A 25,662-nucleotide genomic window follows, 5' to 3' on the forward strand; every position below is an offset into this window, starting at 1 on the left:
TTGTGTCCCCAGCCTCTGTTTGCAGAAGCTGGGAATGGGCGACAAAGGATGGATCAGTTAATGATTACCTGTACTGTTCATTCCCTCTGAAGCACTTGGCATTAGCCACTGTTAGAAGACAGGTCACTGGGCTAAATTTTCAACCTAACCATTGTCATCACACAAGATGTAAGAACACGTTAAGATTAGAGCTATTTTATATATATAAGCTAATTTCTAAGTTATTGTTTGCAAAATAAGTAGAGCTTTTAGTTGCCTAAGTAGCCTTTGGAATCACAGTTAAAGTTGCCCTCCCCTATCAAAATCTGAAATGGCACCCCTATTAACCAGGGGAATAGGCTTGCAAAGGCTGCAAAATCCCCATCATTGGAGTTTTTAAATAAAAGGTTAGAAAAATACCTGTCAGAACTGGTCTAGGTTTACTTGTTCCTGCCTCAGCACAGGTGACTGGACTAACTGATCTTGCCAAGGTCCCCCCGGCCCTGCGTTTCCGTGATTCTTCTTTATAACTCTACTATACTTTGTCACCCACGTCTTTGTGCTCACTGATTCTACACTTTATTAGGATTTGTCTGTATTTTTCATCCTTGTCTGAGCGGTGACTATACACACCGCGTGAGAGCGTTGTACAGTAGTTCTTGTCCTTTGCCTAAATGAGATCTGACATATATAGGTAATAAGGACTTTAGTTTTCATGCAAGTCTGCACATATTAACCCTAGCACGCCTCTCTCCTTCCCCTCCCCCAAGCAGGGCTATTCTTTCACGCATATAACACAAACCTCCCTTGGGGCCGGAAAAGCAGCGCTTCTCTCCACACCCTTCAGCTATAAGCAGGGAGAGCGGCACCTTTCCGTAGCCCCATTGCGCCTTCCTGGAACAGGTCAGCACCGCCCCGTTCCAGCGCGGAGAAGGGGCCGTTCCCAGCCGCCTTCGCGCCTGCACTCACCCACCCCCCGGCCCAGGCGCTGCACTTTTAGGCTACGCGGGCACTACAAGGCAGCGGGCGGGGTGGTACCCGGCTGCTGTACCCGCCGCACGGGCTGGCTGAGCGCTGACCCGAGGGGCCGGGCTGAGTACACACGCCGGGCAGCTCCGTGGCCCGGCTGAGCCGCGGCTCCGCTACTATGTCCCCTGGGGCCGCTGGAGCGTGTGCAGGCGAACCCTGCCCTGAGGGCGGGGCCCCTCCCGGCACAGCGCGGGCTCAGGCCGGCGTGCGGCGCGCAGCCCGGGCTCCCCGAGCCCGTCAGGCGGAAGGGCCCCTGCCCGGCGCGCAGCCCCTTCGCCCGCTTGTCCTCGCCCCCTCCCTCGGCGCGGTTCACTGGGCCCCGCGGGCGGAGGAGGAGGTGGGTGTCGCGGCCCAGGACTCGGCCTGTCAGGCCTGCGCAGGCCCTTGTTGAAGGTCTCCTAGCAACAGCCCGGCCAATGGGAGCAGCGCCGTGTCGGGGAGGGGGCGGGGCGATTAACCCTGCGGGGCCCGGGCGGCAGCGGCGGCTGGGCTCGCTCGGGAGTCGGCCCCCCGGCAGCAGCAGGTGGTGCCATGCGGGTGAGTGAGCCCGCACCCGGCCATGGCTGCTCCGGTTGAGACGCTGGGGCCGTTCGGCTCCCTGCGTTTCCAGCCGGGCCAGGCGGCTCTGGGGCCGGCCAGGGGCTGCCGGCGGCGAGGGGGTTGCAGACGTGGGGGACACTCGCGCGCGCGCACACGGGGGGGTTTGCAGACGGGAGGGACGCGCGCGGGCGCGCACACGGGAGGGGGGAGTTTGCAGACTGGGGGGCCGCTCACGCGCACACAAGGGGAATTGGCAGACGGGGGGGGGGCATTCATGGGGGCGGGGTTGCTCCTGCACACACAGGCGGGGTGTTGGAACAGTTTGTATAGTGGGGGGTGCTGAGAGCGAATGAGCCAAACTGTACGTGATGGAAACCCCTTGAAGCCAGGCGGTGCCTGCGGCAGCACCCCTACTTTCACCACTTATGGGGGGGGGAGTTTGCAGATGTGGGCGCTCTTACACACACCAATGGGTTGCCAGTTTTGGTTGGATGTATTCCTGGAGATTTCATCACGTGACATAATCTTTAATTAAAAATTAATTCCTGGAGACTCTAGGACACTCCTGGGGGGGCAGGGACTTTTGTGTGCAAATGGCTGAGGGGATGCTTGTGCACACACGAGGGGGGAGTTTCCAGATGGTGGGGGGATGCTCATGCACACATGGGGGGAGTTGGCAGGCAGTGGGGGGATGAGGAGTTTGTGGGGGGAGGCACCTGCGCATGCACATACTGGGGGGGACGGGAGTTTGGAGGTAGGTGGAGGTGCCCATACCCACACCAAGGGGGGAGTTTGCAGACTGGAGTGGGGGGGGACGGTGGGAAGAACACGTGTGTACACACATGGGGGGGAGGTTAGCAGGTGGTGGGAAGCTCGGGGGACATGCTTGTGTACATGGGGGAGATTGTAGGTGGTGGTGGTGGCTGGCGGATGCCTGTACGTACATGGGAGAAGATTGCAGGTGGTGGTGGGGAAGTGCGTTCACACACAGTTTGCGGGGGATGCACTTGCACTCACAGGGGAATTTACAGGTGGTAGGGGGAGTTAGTATGTGGTGGCAGCTTGGAGGGGATGTGTGTGCACAGGGGGAGGGGAGTTTGCATATGGTGGGGATGTGTGCATATGGTGGGTGGGAGAGTTTGCAGGTGGGGGGGGACGCACGTACTCCTGGCAGTGGGGAATGCGCCTGTAGTGGTCACACACATGGGGAGAGTTTGCAGGCATTTGGGTGCACATAGTTTGTGTTGGGGGAGGGTACTGCAAACTGTCTCCAAACACAGTATTGTAATTGCTTTAGGGAATTAGGCTAGTGTGTGCAACTGAACTGCATAACCTCTTAGCAGTAGCGCTGAAAGTGCCAGTGTAGCATCTGTTCTTGTCTCTCTCTTTTTTTTTTTTTTTTTTTTAAAGCTGGGGGTGGATAGGAGGGAGGCTGGTAAGTGGTGTGTGAGTGTATGTGAATTTTATTTGTATTGTGGGTTTTCCTTGCTGTTCCAAGCTTTATAACTAAGTACTGTGTTCCCAACCTCTGTATTCCTCGCTGTCAGTCATGTTTGGAAGCAGGGTGGAGTGGTAAAGATATATTCCATGGTGTCAAATTTCTCAGGGGCAACATTTTGTTGATGCTTAGGCTCTAACTACACCAACTGTCAGTGAGGATCTTGTAAATCCTGATGTGCACACCCTGTCAGATTCAGGGTAATCTGTAGGGATGATGCTGTACTGGATTATCCAGTCTGTGTACAGTTTTCAGGTTGCTAGCTGGACCCCTTCTATCAGGCCAAACATGTTGATCTGTGTGAAGCTGAAAGTAGCAGATTCTTCTAGGCTGGTGAAGGTCTTACATCTGTTTTAAGAGTCCTGTGAATTTGCAAAATTATTCTGGGTTTTGCTGCTAAATTGGTTTAACATTGGAAATCAGGAGTTGTAGGAGGTAAGAGGCCATGGTGTTTATATTGCATTATCTTGACCCTTGTTTTGCTTTTTAAAAATAATAATTGTTGATCAGGATTTTCTTTTTATTTATAGCAAGATACAGAGAAAATTGTTTAAGATCAAATTACAATGCCAGACCATTTTAATATTATCTATTTTTGTATATCTTTAGTCATACAGAGCACTTCTCAGTTACCAGGCTAGCATGCAAATAAATATAAGTAACTTTGTAGCATCCAGTATGTCCTTCCTGTAGGTATGATGGACACCTTGCTCAAGTTTCAGGGGAATGGTTTGGACATGAGTAGAATGGGAGGTCCATGAAGTAGGATTTGACTTTATTAGATGACAGATTCTTAGTAGTAAACCAGGAGGAAAAGTTGTTTTGAGAGGGGACTTGATATCATTTGAAGCCATCATCAAATGAGAAGGAGTAACATGGAAGCAGGATTTTTTTCCACACTGGAGAGATGGAGAAATGGGGGAGCAAGAGACAGACCCCTGGTATTTGAAGTGAGTAGAACTTGGGCTGGAGAATAGAAAGACCTAGGTAGGTAGGAAAATATCTTATCTGTATCTTGCAAACAAAATTAAAAGGAAAAAGCCAAAAAAAAATTAAAAAAAAAAAAAAAAGTTGAATTCAGAAAGAAGGCTCAGGGAGTGTTCGGGGACTAAATGGAAAAGTACCAATGCTAAAATCTTGGTGATCATTAAAGTGAGGTATAGTGGAAGAAGAATGTTTTGTGCTAGTCACATGTAGTAGGTGTTTTGAATACAGAGAAACAAGAATTAGGTACCCAAGATCTCCACAAAGAATACTTGGTTGGATTTTGTCATGGTCAAATGCAGCATTGAGGATGAGGTAAAAGTCAGAAGAGAAGATTGACTAAATATATCATATCAGATTCAATACCATAAAGCCCATTGTAAGCTATTAAAAATGCTAAAATGGCCACCAAGTGCTGCCTAATAGGGCCAGAAAGAGATACCTAATAGGGAGATGGTAATGCTCTCACAGTAGAGGGATGCTAATGTGGAGATGAACTGGGTATGTTCAAGGCAGGATGAGGATTTGGGAGCTGGATGGAATATTTCTCCAGTGGCTGAGTGAAAAGAAAAGATCAGTCATCTGTAAAGGCAGAAGGCATGGTTGAATCTTGCAATAGTAGACGATGCTGTATGAAAAGAGTACTGAATGTACTTAGTAAAGGGGTGTGTGTGTGTGTGGGGGGGGGGTAACTTTGCAGCTCAGTATTTAATGTTATTCTAACTTCATGGTGTAAGGAGCTAGGAACGTGATGGAGCAATTGTCTAACATTCAGGCATATGAGTTAACTTTTACCAGATGTAAGTGTATGTGTTTCTGTGTGATTGTAGGTGTATAACTGGTCAACTTCAAATGAACATTTTACTTGTTAAATTGCAAGTCTTCTTAAAATGCAAATTAAATTGAGAGATGCAAAATAAGAACATAAGAATGAACCTACTGGATCAGACCAATGGTCCATCTAGTCCAGTATCCTGTCTTCCGGCTGTGGCAAGTGCTTCAGAGGAAAGAAACAGAACATTGCAATTTATCGAGTGATCCATCCCCTGTCATCTAGTTCCAGTTTCTGGCAGTCAGAGGTTTAGTGATACCCAGAGTATGGGTTCCTGATCTTCTTGGCTAATAGCCATTGATGGACTTATATCATGAATTTATCAATTTCTTTTTTTGAACCCACTTATAGTTTTGGCCTTCACAACTTCTCCTGGCAATGAGTTCCATAGGTTGACTGTGTGTTGTGTGAAGTACTTCCTTATGTTTATTTTAAAGCTGCTGCCTGTTAATTTCATTGGGTGACCCCTGGTTCTTGTATTATGTGAAGGGGTAAATAACTCTTCTCTATTCACTTCCTCTACATCATTCATGGTTTTATAGACCTCTGTCATATCCCCCCATAGTCTCTTTTTCTGAGCTGAGCAGTCCCAGCCTTGTTATTCTCTCCTCATATGGGAGCTGTTCTATACCCCTAATCATTTTTGGTGCCCTTCTCTGTACTTTCTCCAATTCTAATAGATCGATGGGGCAACCAGAACTGCATGCAGTATTCAAGGTGTGGTCATACCATGGATTTATATAGTGGCATTATGGTATGGGTACCCAAACTCCAAAATGGGTCTGTCTCACAAGACCATAATATACAGATGCATTGAGTGAATACTACAGTACTGCAGGCTGAAAAATTTGTGATTTGCTTTTTTCAAATTAACTTTGACGAGTTTGAATAGCTTAGACGGACACACAAAACTCCTTAATTAAAACCTCTGAATGTAGAAAAATGTTGGCAAAATATGACCCATGCATATTTCTGTTATTAATATAACTGACCTCACTAAACTAGGTTAAATAGTTACCAACTAATAAACTAGGGTTTATGAATTTCTGGGGTCCATTTTTGACTATCCAGTAGTAACTTTTTATTATAACTATAATGAAAATAGACTTTGAAAAGAGTTAGCACTAATTGCAAACTAGATTATTAAAATCTGCAGTAAAATAATGAGCAGCTGTCAAGTTTTAAAGGGGGGGGGAACCTGGATTTTCAAAAAATAAAGCAAGTTTCTTACGGCATTTTGATAGATAGGCATAAAGTTGTAATTTAATGACTTCTGTGTGCCCTAAATTTCCATAGGCTGATATGTTTTTGTTTCATCTGGATAACAGCCATCTGTGGAGGGGATTACTAGGCAAATATAAAAGCTTTAAGCAGCTTTACATCTCCTTTTGGAATTTAATCGTAGCAGAAGTAATAGTGTTGTATTTTAAGTAAATGTTACCATCTTTTTTTTTTGGTTCTGTTTTATGAACAGCTGTCTGTGTATTTTCTGTGAGGCAACTTACAAGTTGCAACATACCTGCATTCTGCAAAATGTAGTGACTAAAATATTTGGGGAGTGGCTGTTTATATTTGTGATATTCGTTGGCTGGTTGAAGTTGAGTATTTTCTTTTTGTAGAGTAGTTCTGACATCAGGAAAAATTAAAACTTTCTGAGAGAGAAGAGAACTAGTTTTGGAGAGGAATTTTCTGAACAACTTTATATTTTATTTTACTTTCGTGAAACTGCCCATCTGGTGTTGAGCGACCAGATGGTGTAATGTGACTACATTGCAGTACTATGAAAAGCTATTATGTTCTGACACTTGTTTGCCTGAACTAGTTCTGAAAACTCAATTGTGTAGGAGTAGCAGTCTACATAAGTTCAAACTTGACATTCAAAATCTGTGTGCTTCAAACAACTAGCATTATATGTTGTATATGGTGAGCCCTGTAATCTAGCTACTACACCTCTGACCCGATATAACACAAATTCGGATATAGCGCGGTAAAGCAGTGCTCCGGTGGGGCGGGGCTGCGCACTCCGGTGGATCAAAGCAAGTTCAATATAACGCAGTTTCACCTATAACGCGGCAAGATTTTTTGGCTCCCGAGGACAGCGTTATATCGGGGGAGAGGTGTATATATAATTTTTAATTGTGCCACAAATTGAACTCATAAAACTAATTCATGACTGTAGATCTGATTTCCATTTTAAATCATTATTGTATATAAGAACGGCCATATTGGGTCAGGCTAATAGTCCACCTAGCTCAGTATCCAGTCTTCTGACGGTGGCCAGTGCCAGATGCTTCAGAGGGAATGAACAGAACAGGGCAATTTATCGAGTGATCCATCCATTGTCCACTCCCAGCTTCTGGCATTCAGAGGCTAGAGACACACTGAGTGTGGGATTGCGTCCCTGACCATCTTGGCTAATGGCCATTGGTGCTCCATGAACTAATCAGATTCTTTTTTTGAATCCACTTACACTTTTGGCCTTCACAACATGCCCAGGCAACGAGTTCCACAGGTTGACTGAGATCTGTGTGAAGAAGTACTTCCTTTTGTTTCTTTTAAACCTTCTGCCTATTAATTTCATTGGGTGACCCCGGTTCTTGTGTTATATAAAGGAGTAAATAACACTTCCTTATTCACTTTCTCTACACCATTCATGATTTTATAGATCTCTCATATCGCCCCTTATTTGTCTCTTTTCCAAGCTGAAAAGTCCCAGTCTTTGTAATCTCTCCTCATAAAGCTGTTCCATACCCTTAATCATTTTTGTTACCCTTCTCTACCTTTTCCAGTTCTAATAGATTTTTTTGAGATTGGGCGACCAGAACTGCATGCAGTATTCCAGGTGTGGGCATACCAGGGTTTTATATAGTGGCATTATGATATTTACTATCTTATTATCTATCCCTTTTCCAATGGTTCCTAATATTTTGTTAGGAATGCATTAGCAAACAAACAAGAAATAGTTTTATGAATTGTTTGTCAAAGAAAAAGGAAAAACAGGCATATCTCCAATGTGTCTTCGACATTTTGGGATTCAACCCAGACCAGCGAGAGGTTGTGTTACTGCCTGCCCTGTAACCCTGGGTGCCTTAAATGCTCTCCTGCTGTGGCTCACAGCCCAGACACCAAGAGCCAGCAAACAGGTATGCAATTCCTTAAGTGTCTGTGTGCTATGCAGCCCTGGTTTAGCACTCTGACCTCAGCAGCCTGCCTACAGCACAACAGCCCCACCAGCTTTGGCTACTAGTTGCAGGATGATCACAACATGCTTCCAAATTTCCCCCAAACTCTCTGTCCTAAAGTGTCCAGCCTGCTCCTGGAACATTCAGAGACATTATAAAGTTCATTGCTCCCATAAAGAGAGAAAAGCACAGTTTGTTACTTTAACTGGTGCTATCAATCACGTCAGTTCAAATATAGCACTAGGTTGGTTTAGATTAAAAGTAAAACAAGTTTGTTTAATCAAAAAGAGGCTTTAAATGCATTCAAGTATAGAGGTAAAGACAAAAATGGTTATAAGCAGATAAAATTAAAAATACATTTTCTAATGTCTCAGACCTAACTTAACAAGTACAGTCTTTGTTCAGGATTTCTTACCCATGGCTGACTTTCTCTCAGTCAGGACCTTCCACGGAAGTATGAGGTGCTGGTTTCCCTTGTTTTCGTAGGTGAAATATAAATTAGGAGCTCTCTGCTTCTCTCCTTATAATCCAGCAAACCTTTGACAAGTGTCTCTCCTGAAGTTCATTGATCTCTTGCTGTTCTTCCCTTCCTGTGGACTTCCCATCCCTCTGTTGATTTGTATATAAATGGGGCTTCTATTGTTTTGATTCTATAATGCTTACCTTACATTGGAGCCAGGTAGATATCCCTTCTCTCTTGTCTGGGGGAAATCCTGTTTCTCCCTGTGTTTAGACTTTAAAGCATAATATTAGTGAGTATTCATAGTGCCTCAGATAGTGATAGTCATCACCAATGTGTCACAGGGTTTCATAAAATACATCACTCAATACACTTTTATAACAGTAATATTGTATAGAATCAGTTGATTCAATTGCTTATCATTTGAGATTCAGACCCCCGCCAGAGCTCTTTCCCCCACTCACTAAGTTGATGGCTTTGTTTGCTTTTTATGTAAATGTGCCTTTATTGTCTCTGCCTGATGGCCAGGCTGGTCAGACACACAAATACACATTCCATTGTCTAGGGCAGGCTGGGTTTATGCTTTGCTTGCCAAACACATTTTAAGAACATAAATCTAGCACACATCCATAATGCTTTGTACACACCTCATGCAAAAATATTAATGATTAGGATCAGTCAGTTTTTAGTTTTCCAGTGATATTACATGCCACTTCTTGGGTATATATCATGGCAGTGGTGTATTAGGTGTAGTGGGCGTGTCAGGTCTGACAAGAGTTGCTGACACAGAGTAGTTAACTACCAGTGGGCCTCTGCGTCACTGTGCTGCTATTAAAGGGGTATTTTTATTTTGGAGAAACGTATTCTGAGTGAGGCAGAATATTCAGAAAGTGCTGAAACTATTTTTTTTTTTTTTTTTTTTGGAAGGGAAAATAAACTACACCAGCAAATGCTCAGTAGGTAGGGAGGGTGATTGGAGTGGAAGAATAGGAGGGAATGGGGGGAAGGGTTTGGGGGATCAGAGAGAGGATGGGGAGCAGTCGGAGGGGAGCAGTGGGATACTAGAAAGGAGGACATGGGCGTGCGTGACAGGGGCACTGGAGGAAAATAGGGGTGGGACACCTTTCAGCCACACATCCCCCACCGTGTGTGTGCCATAATCTAGGGACTCCCAGCCCATCTACAGGGGTGTGACAATCCGTTCCTCCTGGAAGCCAGGTTCTGAGAGGGCTTGCCTTTTGGGGGGGGAGGGGGGTCTGAACCCGTATCCCCCTTGTGATATGAGATCTGGGGAGGTCCCTTGCCCATTTATGGGGATGTGACCTCCTTCCTTGCCTCCCCGTATAAGCCAGGTTCTGGGGGCGTGCCTTGCCTTTCTGAGGGTGTCTGAGATCTCTCTCCCCCCTCCCATGTGAACAAGGATCTGAGGAAGAGACCCTCGGGGGTGGGGGAGTTTAGCACAGGCATGCTCAGAGCATGCACAAAGAACACATTGCTGGCATTGGGGTTCTATAACTACATTAGGAACAAGAGAAAGACAAAGGGAAGTATAGGCCCACTATTTAGTGGGGAAGTAGAGCTAATGATACAACATCAAGAAGGCTGAGGTGTTTAATGTCTATTTTACTTCAGTCTTCACTAAAAATATTAATGGTGACCATATTCTCAACACAATATTAACAACATGGGGGAAGAAGCATATGGTTGCTGGGTCTCAATCTGTTGATGGCTTTGAAGATCAAGAGCAAGGTCTTAAACTGGCATTGGGAGTCAATGAAAGGATGTGAGCACATGAATAGTGTGCTCGTGGCATCTCCTGTGCATAGGTGGACTGACACACTCTACTCTTTTGCATTCAGCCCCAAATCCAGTAAAAAGATGAAACTGTACAATGAAGATAATTCTAGTAGCAAAACACTGGCCATTTTCAGAGATGGTTACTTTTTGGAAACTTAATGAGGTCTCCTGATGCTGCACAACAATTTAGGATGCCTTTTGCTGGTGGTTTAGCAATTTTAGACCTTGAGGTTAGATTGCCCTTTAGTGAGTCTTCAAGTTGCTGTTTTGTAGTCTGGTTTATTATACACTTCTGGTGAGTTTTCCAAGACACAAGGATCTGACTTCTGTTTCAGGCATGGGGAGAAAACAACTGGATTCTCAGGACTTCAGTGTACCATTCCTTTTCCATTCCCATGTCTTCCTCCTGGCACCCCCCTCCATTCTGAAATCCAGGAACAGGAACTCTTGAAAGTGGCTTGCTTCTGATCCCACTGGGTTAGATTTCCTAGGTCTTCCTATCAACGTCACTGTAAGCAATAGTAAGAGAATGACTTGAATGCACTGTGTGGCAGAAGCTGAGTGCATTTGGCCACCCCCGAAAAGCACTATTAGCCTATTAATACACACTGTGACGTCATGTAATAGTGTTAATTATGACTCCTTAACTTCATATTTTATTTTTAAGAAAACATAAAATTGTGTGTGATGGTATGGGATACATCCTTCCACTGCAATGTAATTTTTCTCGTAGAAAGTCAGTTATAGTTACAAACTGCTGCTGAAAGGGAATATTGGCACTGTACAGGGAGGAGGCATGTTAAAACTTTCTTCCCTCTCCCAAGCTGCCTTTGCAGCTGAAGTCTCTGTATTCTTACATATCACTTAAAAATAGGGAGAAAGGTAAAAAAAAAAAAAAAGGGGGGGGGGGGGCAGGATTTTTGGTGTTGTTTATTGATGAAATCCTATCTGTGAACCACTGGGGATTGATGCCTCAATATGACATCAATAAAGCGCAATTGGCCAATCATCGATCATTGCTATGCTGGCTGACTTTTGGACTGTTCAGGATTTCTGTGTGTATGTGTATTCCCTTCTCATGAATGAGAGGATCTGGTATAACTACTTGATTTTTACCGAGGTAAGGATTGCATAGAATTAAAGGAATTTGATCTTTGTCCGTTGCAGATATGCAAATGACAGTAACTTTTAGAGCTACTGTAGTAAAATAGATTTATGCTGGTGTTAAAAGACTGCCTTTAAAGTGAAAGGAGTAGGGATTTTTAGGCCCTGTTTTTGTCAGGGCTCATGATAGACCTGTCTGCCTTTTGAGCAAAGAGGGAAAACCGATTTGGTAAATGAAATTGGTTGTGCTGTGACTTGGATAATAGTCTATTGCAAGTATTAGAGAGAGAAGGTAAGGTGGGTGAGATAATATCTTTTATTGTACCAACTTCTGTTGGTGAAAGAGACAAGCTTTTGAACGACACAGAGCTTTTCTTTAGGTCATATTGCAAATATTGTAAGGTTGCCCTTTGATTATAAGTAAGGCTACGTTTTAGTCGTGTATTTTTAGTAAAAGTCACGGACAGGTCCCGGGCAGTAAACAAAAATTCATGGCCCATAACTTTTACTAAAATTACCAGTGAATAAAACTTGGAGGGAGCTACCCGGGGCCCCCACAGGTGCTGGGGCGGGGGTGGGGGAGCGCAGGCAGTGGTGCGCAGCTCGGGACCCCCGCTGGTGCTGGGAGGGTGCTGGGGGGGCTGGCAGGCTCCCTACCTGGCTCCCCCCCAGCAGCAGCAGAGTTTGGGGGTGGGAGGGGGCAGGGGGCTGGGGTACGGGATGGGGTGAGGCGGGCTCTGGGTGGTGCTTACGTGGGGGGCTCCCCGGAAGCGGCGACATCCCCCTCGCTCAGATGCTAAGCTGAGGCATGGCCAGGCAGTTCTGTGCGCTGCCTCTGCCTGTAGACACCGCTCCCACAGCTCCCATTGGCCGCGGTTCCAGGAAATCGCCCTAACTTACTAAGACAGAGGACTAAAGTGGTTGGAATGGCAGTAATGTGAAAATGTCTGTAGTTTGATTTGTGTTTTCTGTTTTATTAACAGGACTGCGGTGGGTAATACTCCTGATCTGAATTGATGGATCCAACAGAAGCTAAATGAACATGTAAGAATTTTTTTGTATGGTCTTTGTATTGTGCATAATTTTGGGTTTATTTGATAAAGATATAGTTGATTTTGGTGGGAGAGAGGGAAGGGAAGACCCTCTTCTTAAAGACTCTGCTCCTGAAATCATGGGGGTTACATGAGAATCTCAGCTTTCATTGAAAGTGTCTAGTCCTTGTGGTTTCAAAGAGATGCGGGAAACATGAACCTTAATAACTTAATAAACAGCAGATAAAAAAGAACCAGTTCTTTTAAATCTCTTGACCTTTTGGGGCCTGGCTCTTGACTTTTGTACATCTGGGGTTGGCACTACTGCACTCATTTTCTCTCTTTCTTTATAACATTGTCTCTACCATTACTCCTTTACACATACGTTTTCTAATGGATACATTTGCATCAGTTGGAATGTGTTAATTTGCTGCAGCTATTGAGTAGTAATTCTATACCTTTTTATCCTGGTGAACTTATACCTGTGAAGCATTCTCCCAGTAATATGTCCTTTTTCCCCAACGTTGGGCCTGTCATTATATGGTTGCACCACAATGACCTAGAGCTAGGGCAAAGTTAAAAAGGTGTAGGGAGCTGTGAATGAGGCACTCGTACCCTGTTCTTTGAATTTCCTGAATAATTTTGGGTTTAAATCTCAACCATGACACTATGCTATGCTTCCTTTCTTTCTTTTTTAAAATAAAACTTCAGTCTGTAAAACTTCGATTTTTTTTAACGCTTGCCATGCAAGGATCTCAAAGCACTTTGTAAATACTAGTGATTTAATTGAGTCTCACAAAACCCCGGTGCAGTGGTGGTATTTATCATTTTATTTATTATCCCCATTTTATACATCAGGAAACAGAGGGTATCATCCAAATTGTTCGTTAGAGAGGTAGGTGTGCCTCCCTGTGGAGTGGAAAGTTGGTCTGTTCCCCTTAGGGTGACCAGATGTCCCGATTTTTATAGGGACAGTCCTGATATTTGGGGCTTTTTTTTATATTACCCCCCCATCCTCTGTCCCGATTTTTCACACTTGCTATCTGGTCACACTAGTTCCCCTAAAGCTGCAGATATCCATGGATCTGTGTGGCTCTCAGCACAGCTGTGAGAGGTAAAGACCATGCTTGTGGGGACCTTATGCCACTGTCCTGGTTTCTAGATCCAGGGCAGCATGGCATCTGTGGATCTAATGCTGCTTTCCCTTTCTCCTGGAAGACCGAGCCAGCTTTATCTTATGAGTACAAGTTCTTTTGGTTTCCAGGCCAGTGCTGTGGTCAGTGGCCAGGCCAATAGATTTGTTCCATTCATCATATTTGGGATCTCTCCCACCCTATTTTTTCCTTCCAACTGTTATTTCAAATTTTAAAAATACAAAATTAGGCAAAGACTTGAACTGATTGCCACGTGATGGGACTTTTCTTTAAACTTCAAACCTATACAAATTTTCCTCATCAGGTTGATATTCCTCCTTTGCTCCTATATCACGTATACTAATTTCAGAGCTTGGAAGACATTTATTTTTCTGTTAGGTAATAAACCCACAGAGATGAGTCTATGATGAAACTGTACTTAACCAAGTAGTGACTCTTCTATAAATAAAATTATGCTGCTTGGTTATAAAATTCCTTACTACTTAAGAGAAACGGTCTTACTGTTTCTCTAATGATGTACACCACTATAAAAAACAATTGGATTAGTTTTGCTGCATCGTGATTCTTTATCCTCTTTATGGGATGCTTGGTGACTTAATTTGTAGTTTAAGGTTATCTAAATACCGTGCACCAAAAATGGTCTTGTCTGGCTATCTGTATTTAAATATTGGTTCTATTTATTGTGCTGTAATCACTGGGCTTCATAGATTTGTTTGTATATAGAAAGTTTATATGGCTTGAGGCCAGGGGCATCTCTTGTATGCCTGATTGTATCTAACACAGCTAGAAGATTATATTGTTAATCTAAAATGTTCTTGCTATTTTAGGAGATGCCTATGTAGGGGATTTTACCAGCAATTGTACTAAATGCTTTACTGCTGAACCAGTTGCTCAGGTACTTTGGCTGTCTGTTGCTATGGGAGATTGGAAGACTATTACAGTGCCAGCACTGTCATCAGGTAACTATTATAGTTAGAAGACAAAACTGGGAACAATTTTAATTTAGGAGGTTGGAGAATCACTAGTGGTACAATACTTTACAGGCTGCTAAACAGTTAAATTGGAGTTTCATTCATAACATATCTAATTCCTTAAGTGGAAATGTTAAATGATATAATTGTGTTTATACTACAATTTCTACTGGTTACGGTAGTTTTACAGAATTGTTATCACTAAAAATCACTCTACCATATGTGAGAGAATTCTAAACATTCATGTTTTTTACAGTCAGTGAATGTCTCACATTGCTGTAACATTCCTTTTGTTTTCTGTTTCTCTTTTGTCCTGTGTTTTGATTAACAGTGTATTAAAGGCAAGACATTTTTTTTTAATGTATGCGGGGTGGTGAGGGAGTAGGTTAAAATGTACAATGAAACTTAATATGTAAGAATCCTCAGTACATTTCTTGGGCATGTATGCGAAATAGTAATCCAAGTAAGCAAATGAACTAGTAATTAGAATGATTTTTATGAGAATCTTTTTTGGGGAGGGGAGAGGAATTTTTTCATGAAAATGCCTTATTTAAAATCTTGTTGATGCTTTACTTTTTGGTAGAAACTCAAATTAGTAGCATTTTGTTTATAGTATTTCCCCCCCCCAAACTCTTAATAGTTCTTAATGTCATTTCTAAAGTTGCTAAACAATGATGAGTAATCCTGTTTTAGTCTCTTGAATTGATTTAAATAATTAGTCCTAAACTTGTTTCATAATATTTTGAATTGTAGCTAGCAAAATCCCTTATCAGAATACCTCAGAAAAAAAGAACAGGAGTACTTGTGGCACCTCAGAAAAAAAGATGTCCCCTTCAAGTTTAAACATGCAACAAGTGCTATGCTCGCCACTGCCTTTGTCCAAAAGTACGCACAGCTTTTTCAGTGCCTTCTGCACAGAAGGGAATGTTGAACAGAGCATCTCCTATCTTAACAGGGTAAGCCGTGTTCTCAAGTGGGGTCATTTAATATAACTGTCAATCAGTTGTGGAAAGGAGTGTGAGTGGTCTTTGGGGTGAGAGAGTTTATTCCCATGAAGTAGCTTTTCTTTGGTTACTAATTGAAAGCCAAGGAGGTTTTTTTTCCTTGCAAAAATGAATGTCTTCTAGTATGCTGTGTGAGAATTTTGTCAAGGATAGAAAGAAATTGGTCCAATTATTGCTCTCTCTGTCCCTTACTAGGAGTTGACAACATTAGGTTTCCCTTCTCTTTATTCGGAGTGCAAAGATAAAGAATTAAATGTAGTATCGGTCTTAAATTGTATGAATGAACTGCTTGTACTCCAACGCAAGAACCTCCGAGCTCAGGAAGAGGTGGAAATCCAGCATCTGAAACTGGGTAGTGATATGGACCACCTGCAGAACTGCTATGCTAAAGTAAAGGTAGAAAATCAATTCTCTCTAACTCATATCATAATGCAATGTGGCACTTTCAGCTAACAGATGTTATAAATTCTCAGTAAGGTTATTTTGCTGATTTATTAAGACTTAATTGTCCTACAAGTTTTTTTCTGAGGTGTGTTTTCTAACTGATGGAAAACTCATTAAATGTAATGAAAAAGGAGTGGAAGAAATAGCTCTCTAATAAAGACATGAATACGCCGTGAACAGTTTAGCGACCAGCTGTTCCTGAGGAAGATTGATTAGATTAGAGGGTGGTAATTCATTATGGAAATGAAGATCTTGGAAGATTTGGCTGGTTTATCTTTAAATGGGATATTGTGAGTGTTGCTAGATTTTTCAACCCTAGAAAATAAATTACTTCATGTAGCCTCAAGAAGTATAGCAAGCTTACTCATGTTGCTGTTCTAACATGCCTCATCCTGATTCCAAAGGGCCATCTCCAAAGGCTAGCGTATAGCTCATTCTCCATATCCATTCAGGTTTTGGCTTCCCTGAGAGACCTGAGGACAACTGTCCTGTCACAATGTCTATTCAAAAGCAGTCAGCAACACTTTTGGTTACTGGTTTGAATTTAGACCAAATTGGTAGATGAGGCTCCATAATCTGTTACAATCCAGCCTCTCCCAAAATTTTAGGCTAAACTGTAAATGACAGTCAGTTATTGCTAGTGACTTAGATGGCATGAACTGAATGGAAAAATTGTATTTGAAAGTAAGTATAGTTGCTTTATTAGCAGATTCTGAGTTGTGTCTCAGCTCTAAAATAAGCTTCTTTTCCATGGTAACATTTTAGCAAGGCAGCTTTTGCTTTCAGTGCTTTACTTAGTCCCCATAGTTCTACTTTGCAAGAAGATTGACTACCCCCTACCACTTCTGCTATTATTTGTATCGCAATAGCACCCAGAGGTCACAGTTTGAATCAGAATACCATTTTTCTAGACACTGTGCATGAACCCATAGGAAGACAACAGTTCTATCCTGAGGAGTATATAATCTGCATGGAAACAACTCTAGCATGTAACATTAAAACGCTATTGTACAGCTGCACTCCTGCTTTTAAAAAACGTAACTTATGTATTATATTAATCCCCCAGCAAAGTCAGCCAAACTACTTACCCCATGTGCAGGTGTGTTCAAGGAGAGAAACTGCATCTTACTTCCACAGTACTTTTGTGTTGAAGCAACCCTAATTTGGCCCATAATATGTAACTTTTTTGTGTACCTTCCTGCCTCCTCCAAAAGCGGTAATGATCATTTTAGCAGAAACATCCAGCTAATGTACTTATCCAAGCCAACAATAGCTCCAACTGCCAAAACATCTAGCTTCTCCTCTGACTTCTATGGAGAAGGCATGCATTGCAGCATATTGAATACTTAATAATTTAATGGCAGTGAAAGAGTAATTGCATTCAGTATCAAACTAAAAGTAGTAATGCTGTGTTGCTTATATTCTTTTCCATATTTAACTCAGTAAAAATCCCCATGAAGTGGAGTGCTACAGAACTAGCAATCTGCTGCACTGGGGTAACCATATTATCCAGGCCTCTTGCTGTAGACATGAAGGTTAATTTGCCATGAAGGGGCCTTGCCTGTGTATTGGACTTCTGATATTTCAGCAAGAACAAACTTGTCTCAAATTTAATTTTTTTCTTTTGTAAATTTTAATTGAGATTGAATTATGGGTCCTTTTTTTAGGAGCAACTGGAAACTTCTAGAAGGGAAATAGTGGGACTTAAAGAAAGAGACAGACAACAGCAATGTAAGAACAGAAATCTGCACCAGTTACTTAAAAATGAAAAAGATGAGGTGAGTCAGCCTGTACATCTACACAAATCATTCAGAAAACCTCAGGTTTTAGTAGAGTTTTATTTTAAAAGAATACATAGGCTTGCATAGAGAAAGTTAGCAAATTTCATGTGTGGTCACTGTGAAGTTTGGCATACTAGTTGCTAATGCAGGGGTTCTCAAACTGGGGGTCGGGACCCCTCAGGGAGTCATGGGGTTATTATGGTAGGGGTCACAAGTTGTCAGCCTCCACCCCAAACCTCGCTTCATCTCCAGCATTTATAACAGTGTTAAATATAAAAAAAAAAGTGTTTTTTTTTAATTTATAAGGGGGGGTACTCAGAGGCGTGCTGTGTGAAAGGGGTCACCAATACAAAAGTTTGAGAACCACGGTGATAATTGGATGCAATTCATGTGCAAATGGGGTCGACGGGTTCAAATGATAAAAATGGTGGTGGTCTCATTGCATAAGTACACGTGCAGACCTGTGATGCCTTTTTTAATGTATCATTCTGAGATAAGTCAGCTAAAGCCTGGCTGCTAGGCTCCGAGACCCAGCTATTTGCCAAAGCCTTTCTAGTAATGTATAACAAAACCAAAGTAAAACTTCAGATATGTGTAGGAGAGCAAACAAACAAAAAATGCAGCCAAAACTTGGAATCTCTCCTTGAACCTGGAAGAGGGAAAGGCTAAAATCCACTTGGAAGTTTACTGTAAACAATACTTTGCCTAAATTAACTGTATGGTGCTTAGGGAAAACCTGAGCGGGAGTTCTGTGTGCACACACATGTAAATACTTTTATTGTTGTTTGGATTACAACGATGCCTAGGCGCACTAGTCATGGACCTGGATATTTACACAATTAGCTTTTCCATAGTGCCTATCCCAGTGATGTCCATATGTAATTAGCATCTTAATGTTCAGCAAAAAATATTGGACAGACACTGAAAGTTACTACGCCTTAAAATTTATATTTTATATAAATATTTATACCAAGCTCTTTTATTTTTGTTTTTATGTTTAAAGAAATGTATGTGCATGAACTTTAGTTGAAAATTTATGGGGTTTTGGTTTTTTTTAGGTACAAAAATTACAAAATATTATTGCGAGTCGTGCTACTCAGTACCATCATGATATGAAGAGGAAAGAAAGAGAATACAACAAACTAAAAGAGCGCTTACATCAACTAGTCATGAACAAAAAGGATAAAAAAATAGGTAAGTAAAGTCTTCCACATTGTAGTGATACAGTAAAGCTGCATGTTCAAGATATTTACTTCAGCTTCTAGCATTAACAATGTGCCAAGCTCCTGACTTAGAATGCACTTTGGTATCCAAAATAGTAGGTCACAAAGAAGGTTTGCATAAAATATGTAGCATTTAATTAAACTTAACTGTTCATAGACTTAAAGAAAACTGATCTTCTATTTTTGCTAGTGTAAGAGTGCCCTATAAGAGTTTTTGAGTATCTCCCCTTGTTTTGATAGGCACAAACCAAAGAAGGCCAGTTGGCTGCCTGATGAGAATCATGATCAGTTCCTAAATTAAAACATTTTCACCCTTATAATTTCTATCTTTGCTAGTACCACTTCAGCTCTGATGGTGGTAGGAACAACTCTGAGTGCTAATGTAGACTGGGCTGTAAAGAGCACTTTAAGTACTATATTTGTATCCACCAGCTATGAGCAGGTTTAATCAAAACTGCTTAAAATTTTGGCAACCACCTGGAGGCCTGGAACTGCACTAATGTTAGCGAAGGTGGGAGATTCTAGACAGGAAATAAAACTAGTGTAGGCACAACCTATGGAGGGGAAGGGGGAAGCAGCTCTGTGTCACCTCATTGCAACTTTTATTAAAAAATCTTAGGCTGCTCTGCTACTTCTTAATAAGACATAAAACAAATAACGATCATTATGCTGCTCTGTCACATAGTGAGAGTGTTTCTTCCAAGACAGATGTCTTCAGCATGTGACTACAAAAGCTCCTTGCACAGCATAATTTATGCAGTGCATTGGGCATGAGATATTAGTACTGCTCTTTTAGTGTTGCAAAACTACTCGTAATGAGTATGTGGGAGTGAGGGCAGTGAAGTGTCCAACACTGCCTGGTTTATCCTGTCTAAAAGAGAGACCATCATATTAGAAACTCTACAATCTTTTTCATTTATTAATTTTAGATGTTACATATAACTCTACCATTAAAATTTCTTCTCTTCCTTCCATTATCTCCCTTTCTTGTTTTGTTTTCAGGAAATTTTGGTCTCATGTGAGTCCAAAGATTGATTTTTATATTCAGTCCTGTAAGGCTTCTTAATGTAAAGGAAAATGTAGGATTGCCTGAATATTTAGATATACTTTTGGGATTTTTACTTCACTCTGAAATGTCTTTAATTTCCCTTCTCATTTGTAGCTATGGATGTTCTAAATTACGTAGGTAGAGTTGATGGGAAGAGAGGTGCTTGGAGAACTGGTAAAACAGAAGCCAGGTAAGTTGATACACTTTGATTAAAGTATATATTTATTTAAGTATTTTGTAATTATTTATTTATTGTAAGGCTTCTGCTTTCAGGAATGAAGAAGAAATGTACAAAGTTCTGTTAGGTGGCTATGAACAACGTCAAAAACAGCTTCTAGTGGAAAATGCTGAGCTCAAGAAAGTTCTTCAGCAAATGAAGAAAGAGATGATTTCACTTCTCCCACCACAGAAACAGAAACCTAAGGAAAGAGCTGAAGATGGCATTGGGCTGGTAAGTGTTTTTATTTTTGTTTTTAAAAAAAACCCTACTATATATTGAACTAGTACTATGCACAGTCATTGGGTCATTCAAAAATATTACCCTAGCTTCTTAAAACTTTCCATCTGCACTAGTTACTGTCTCATGAGGAGCCCACTGTTCAAATGGACTTAAGTAGGCTGTCCGAATCCTGCATTTTGCTCATATCAATATTTGGGTATGGAAAATGGACTTAGGTGCTGATTTTCAATGTCCTAGTGTGATTGGACAACCTCTTAAGGTGCTTATGTTGGAAAATTGTACTTCCAGTATGTACTGTATCTAGAAAAATATGGTGATTATAAGTAGGGTGGGCTCTAAGACCGACAGGCTAGATAAATCAATGTTTCTACTAAAAATCTGCAGCTGCTATCAGGAAAACTTTTATCGCTAAATAGAATGGTTTTCAGTTCTGCTAGTAATTCCCTTCCATTGTTAACACTGGGGCCATCACACATTGCTTTATTGCTTGTAGATGTTGTGGCAGAAGTGGGTATGAAAACGTATGTAATCATAAAGGAATCTTTTAAATGTGCTTTAGAATCAAAACCGTTGTGGATGAGATGTCTAACAGAGCTGCTTGATTAAGTGATGTTTTGGGGGATTCAGTAGTTTTAGGCATCTTACTGTAATTGAAATATTACATTGGGCTCGGCCGCCTTGCCACAGGGTATGAGTAATACCTTAACTTCACTGAGAATTACTCGTATATCCTGCAGCAGGCAAAACAGGCCCACGGTATGTTTAGTGCTCTAATTAGTATGTCAAGTGTCTGACTCCTTCTTTAGGAAAGAATCTTACTGTAGGTTGAAATTCCACTTTATAATGTAGTACTGCAACTCAGTATTGTGGAACTGTTCCACTGCTAAGGCCCCATTTATACACAGGATGCATGTTACATACTGTGACTACAGTCCTGTAAATGGATATGCACAGGTGGACTCCCGTGCCGGCTGGGACCCAGGGAAGACAGTGGGGTTCGGCCCAAACTCTATGGGCCACCCATGCAGATCCAGCTTCAGCACTGAGGCATATGTGTGCTTGCGTACCAAGACAAACTGGAGGAATAACAGGACTTTATGCTTTGCAATGAAATGTTCTTAGGTGACTGAATCAAATTTCTACAGTTCTTTGTTGATCTCTTGGGGTATAACTTTTTTTATAGCAGACTTAAAAAAAACCCAAAACACATAAGCCTCATTTAATTTCTTGGAGGGGCATTCAGCTACTTTGTAAAATGAATAACCAGCAGAGTCTAAGTAGTGACTGCTAAGTACTTATGGGTAGAGCTCTGTGCGGATACAAAATTTGTATCTGCATCTGATCTGCGATCCGCAAAAATGATCTGTGGATGAGGATATCTGTGGATACAGAGCGGATATCTGTGGATTTGCAGGTCTCTACTTATGGGGCATATGCATTAGCTGCTCTCCAAATGCAAATATTTCAGCAATTTTTTTACTTCCGTATATTCTAAAAATCTAGTTGGTCTAATGGATTAACTATTTGCAAATACTCACAGTCAAAAGCAGCCCTGGGTTCATTTTTGACATAGGTTATAGGCACAAAGTATTAACTATTTTTTTTATTTGTCTAGAAAACTCATATGAATATTAAAAAGTTGATAAAATCATTAACTTTATGGGGGGGAAATAAATGTGTCTCTATACTGGGCAAAGCTAACTTGTGCTCCTAAGCAAAGACCTCTTAATGTAAAATACACTCATTCCGGGGTGAAATTTTGGTAAACCTCTAAAAATGGAATTATAATCATCTCCTGGTAGACTTCCAACTAAAGCAGTGCTAGTTATTGATACTTATGTACAGTAATCCAATGATCAGAAAGTTACTTAAATTATATATGTAAAAAAGGAAAACATAACTATTTGAACGAGGAGTACTTGTGGCACCTTAGAGACTAACAAATTATTTGTGCATCCGATGAAGTGGGTTTTAGCCCATGAAAGCTTATGCCCAAATAAATTTGTTAGTCTCTAAGGTGCTACAAGTACTCTTTGTTCTTTTTGCTGATACAGACTAACACACTACCCCTCTGAAACCGATAACTATTTGAGGTTCTTTGTTTTGTTTTTAAAGCAGTTATTACTGATTCAAAACAAGCGTGCCTAAATGAACTTCGGTTTAAAACAAAAAACCCTGAACATCTTTTGCTGCCCCAATGTTCACACCGGTGGCTTGGCTTCTTGTTACTTAGCAACGTTATACTGAGTCATGTGCGGTTATTGGCCTGGAATGCAGAGCTTTGGACTAGGGTACTATTGATATTAATATTTATTACTACAGTAGCAGCCAGAGGCCCAGTCAGGATTGGGCCCTTATTGTGCTAGGCACTATACACATAGGTACCTCAAGAAAAATTGTCTTTATGGAATTAGATAGAATGTTAAATTTCTCTCTATTCCCTCCTTTGCTGATACTGCAGTTTCCAAAATCCCCAGAAACACTAAATTTCATTTAGTGAGTAAATGTTGCAGCATATGTAGGGGAACCGTTTTTTCCACCCTTGAACACGTCAATTTTATCTGTCTGAATTAATTTAGGATCCAATCTTTTCTGTCTGCTTCTGAGTAGGGAGGATTTACATTGGGAGCATCAGGCCTAGAGATGCTAAAGAGAAGTGGGACAAGGGAATTCTGGCTCCACAGCATTGTTCACTGTACTTCACCCCCTCTTCTCACTCATCTTGCCTTTGCCCCCACCAGTGCACTATGAATAAGAAGGAGGCAGAACCAGTTACTTGCTCTCTACAGGATAATTCTTTTCCTCTGTCTAGATGAGTAATCCCCACATATAAGATTATACAAACCCCACCCCTATGTTCTTAAAACATGTCACATGCTGCATAGTGAGCTCCTCACTCCTGGAATTGGTGCTTCAAGGGCAGCCGCCAGGCAGAAGATTTAGCAGCATGACTCCTCGTAACCTTAAATTTTTATATAGAATATCAGGAATGGAAGGGATTTCAGGAGGTCCTCTAGTCCAACCCCCTGCTCAAAGCAGAACGAATTCCCAGACAGATTTTTGCCCGAGATCCCTAAATGGCCCCCTCAAGGATTGAACTCTCACAACCCTGGGTTTAGCAGGCCAATGCTCAAACCACTGAGCTATCCACTTCAGGAAGGGGTAGGTGTGTTTGTGTCATCAGTATCTTGCTGGCTGATATTCATTCTGCATATTGAGGGACAAGGGCAGCTAGGAAGTAATGTGGAAGGTCTGCCTTGCATAACCCCTGCAATCCATGCATTTAGAGAGTCAAACTCCCTGCCAGGTCCAAACTGGGTAAATGGAAACTTGCAGAATTTCCTGTTCCCTCAGACAGTTAATAAGCCCCATAGAAAAATATAGAGGACTGCTTCAGCAGACTCTTGTTTTTGCTTTTACAGGTACTGTCGGACATGGAGGAAGATGCTGTAGAATTAAATAAAGAGAATATGTGGGAACTTTCTTGTGAAACTGTGCGAGAACAGCTTACCAACAGCATTAGAAAGCAGTGGAGAATGCTGAAAAATCATGTTGAAAAACTGGATAACCAAGGTGAGTGTCATCATAAGCCTGTATTCTGCATCATCGTGATGTTTGTGGCAACTCCATTTCCATAGTGTTATTTGTTATACTCTGACCCATTTGACATAACAATACCCAAGCTAGAAAGTTTTTAAAAGAACATTAAAAAAAATTATGACACAGTAGGTTGCCTCAAGTGCCATGCAACAGAAATAGAAATACGAAAGATTTAATCACAGGAGGGCTGAGAAACTGTCATGTAGCAACACTGTTATCCCTGACTGAGGTTATCATTTGTTGAAGGAAGATATCTCTCATTGTTGGTTTGAGCAGAAAGATGGCCTGTGTTAAATTTGACTTCTGTTGTCTGTCATCCTGGCTATTTGTGTTACCAGTGTAGTGAAAATAAAAGAACTTGAAATAATTAAGCACAAAAAGTATCTAAATCATTTTCAAAGTTTTTGGGCTTCACATGGCTTTCTAGGGAGAACTGGCTGGTGGCATAGTACTAGTTTCTATTAATTTCTAGCTGCTAAATAGCATTAGAAACAGCTAAAATACATAAATATTTTTACTTTTTCATTAGCTATCAGAGGGATGTTATGCAATCATGAACAAGCAGGGAGGTCACCCACGAAACTGTGAATGGGAGGCAGATAGTCAATGAAAAAATGCCTTTATTAAAATTTGTCCACACTATGATAGTGTTTGAGAATGCTTGCTCTGAAGAATATTGATTTGGTAGGTTTGGGAGTAGAGGAGAAACTGGTTGAGAGACAGCTATATGGAGTAAAAATGTCATTTTGCACATTTGCAGTGTTTCTGTCATCGCTTTTTGGTTTTGTATGTGTGTACCAATGTCCAAATTCTTCCCATTAAAGTCATTAGTTCTGCCACTGACTTCAGTGGGATCAAGATTTGGCTCATAATGCAACCATCCAGATATACAAATGGCTATGTCTGCACATTGAAATTAAAGTAACAAAACATGTAATAATTAAAAAATATTGTGTGTGTGCAAGGGGGCGGTTGTTGTAGGAAATAAAACATCTTTCTCCAATCCTCCCCCTTCCTGGGGTAAATGTTTGGAAGGTTATAACGATAATATTGTATTAATTTTTTTCATTTGATCCATGTTTCCTTCATAAAGCTCATAGAATACATGGAGCCCTTACTTTTCCACTGAAAAATAGGTCTATATTACAGTAACTCCGCTCTAGGTTTTTATAATGAAATTAATAACTCCAAAAATATAGTGGATTCTGAAGAACTGGATAACTTTCAGTTAAAAGGTTTCTTCGGTTTACTTGATTCAGTATAAATGTAGAAACTGGCGTGTGTGTGTGTGCGTGTGTGTGAGAGAGAGAGAGAGAGAGAGAGAGAGAGAGATGTTTGGAAATCAGATTTTCTTGAGTGGAATGTGCCATGGAGGAAAAAGGCAAATGTTTTTCAATTACAATGTTATTCCTGCCTTGAAAAGGTCTAAAACCTTATCTTTCAGGTTGAGTCACTATAATATTTTTTTTCTTATTTTGAGACTCTGATCTAAGTATTATATTATAAAAATGCTCTACATTTGGATCACTTCGTAGTTAGGT

The 25,662-nt window shown here is 41.4% G+C and overlaps 1 protein-coding gene across 1 annotated transcript in view; it reads left to right on the plus strand.

Annotated features, from left to right (window-relative positions):
* Positions 1 to 1,489: 1,489 nt before the first annotated feature.
* The window catches only part of LOC113407317 (afadin- and alpha-actinin-binding protein-like), a 34,367-nt gene continuing 10,194 nt past the window's right edge, over positions 1,490 to 25,662 (plus strand). Inside the window, exons 1-10 of the mRNA XM_026655685.1 lie at positions 1,490 to 1,545; positions 12,389 to 12,449; positions 14,418 to 14,549; positions 15,315 to 15,517; positions 15,761 to 15,961; positions 17,677 to 17,787; positions 18,849 to 18,984; positions 20,176 to 20,251; positions 20,335 to 20,512; positions 23,944 to 24,094. Coding sequence (XP_026511470.1) covers positions 14,507 to 14,549; positions 15,315 to 15,517; positions 15,761 to 15,961; positions 17,677 to 17,787; positions 18,849 to 18,984; positions 20,176 to 20,251; positions 20,335 to 20,512; positions 23,944 to 24,094 — 1,099 coding nt within the window. The 5' untranslated portion in view covers positions 1,490 to 1,545; positions 12,389 to 12,449; positions 14,418 to 14,506. The remainder of the gene's footprint in view (positions 1,546 to 12,388; positions 12,450 to 14,417; positions 14,550 to 15,314; positions 15,518 to 15,760; positions 15,962 to 17,676; positions 17,788 to 18,848; positions 18,985 to 20,175; positions 20,252 to 20,334; positions 20,513 to 23,943; positions 24,095 to 25,662) is intronic.

Source organism: Terrapene carolina, unplaced genomic scaffold (assembly GCF_002925995.2).
Source record: "Terrapene carolina triunguis isolate 2854851 unplaced genomic scaffold, T_m_triunguis-2.0 Scaffold210, whole genome shotgun sequence".
NCBI classification, from domain to species: Eukaryota; Metazoa; Chordata; order Testudines; family Emydidae; genus Terrapene; species Terrapene triunguis.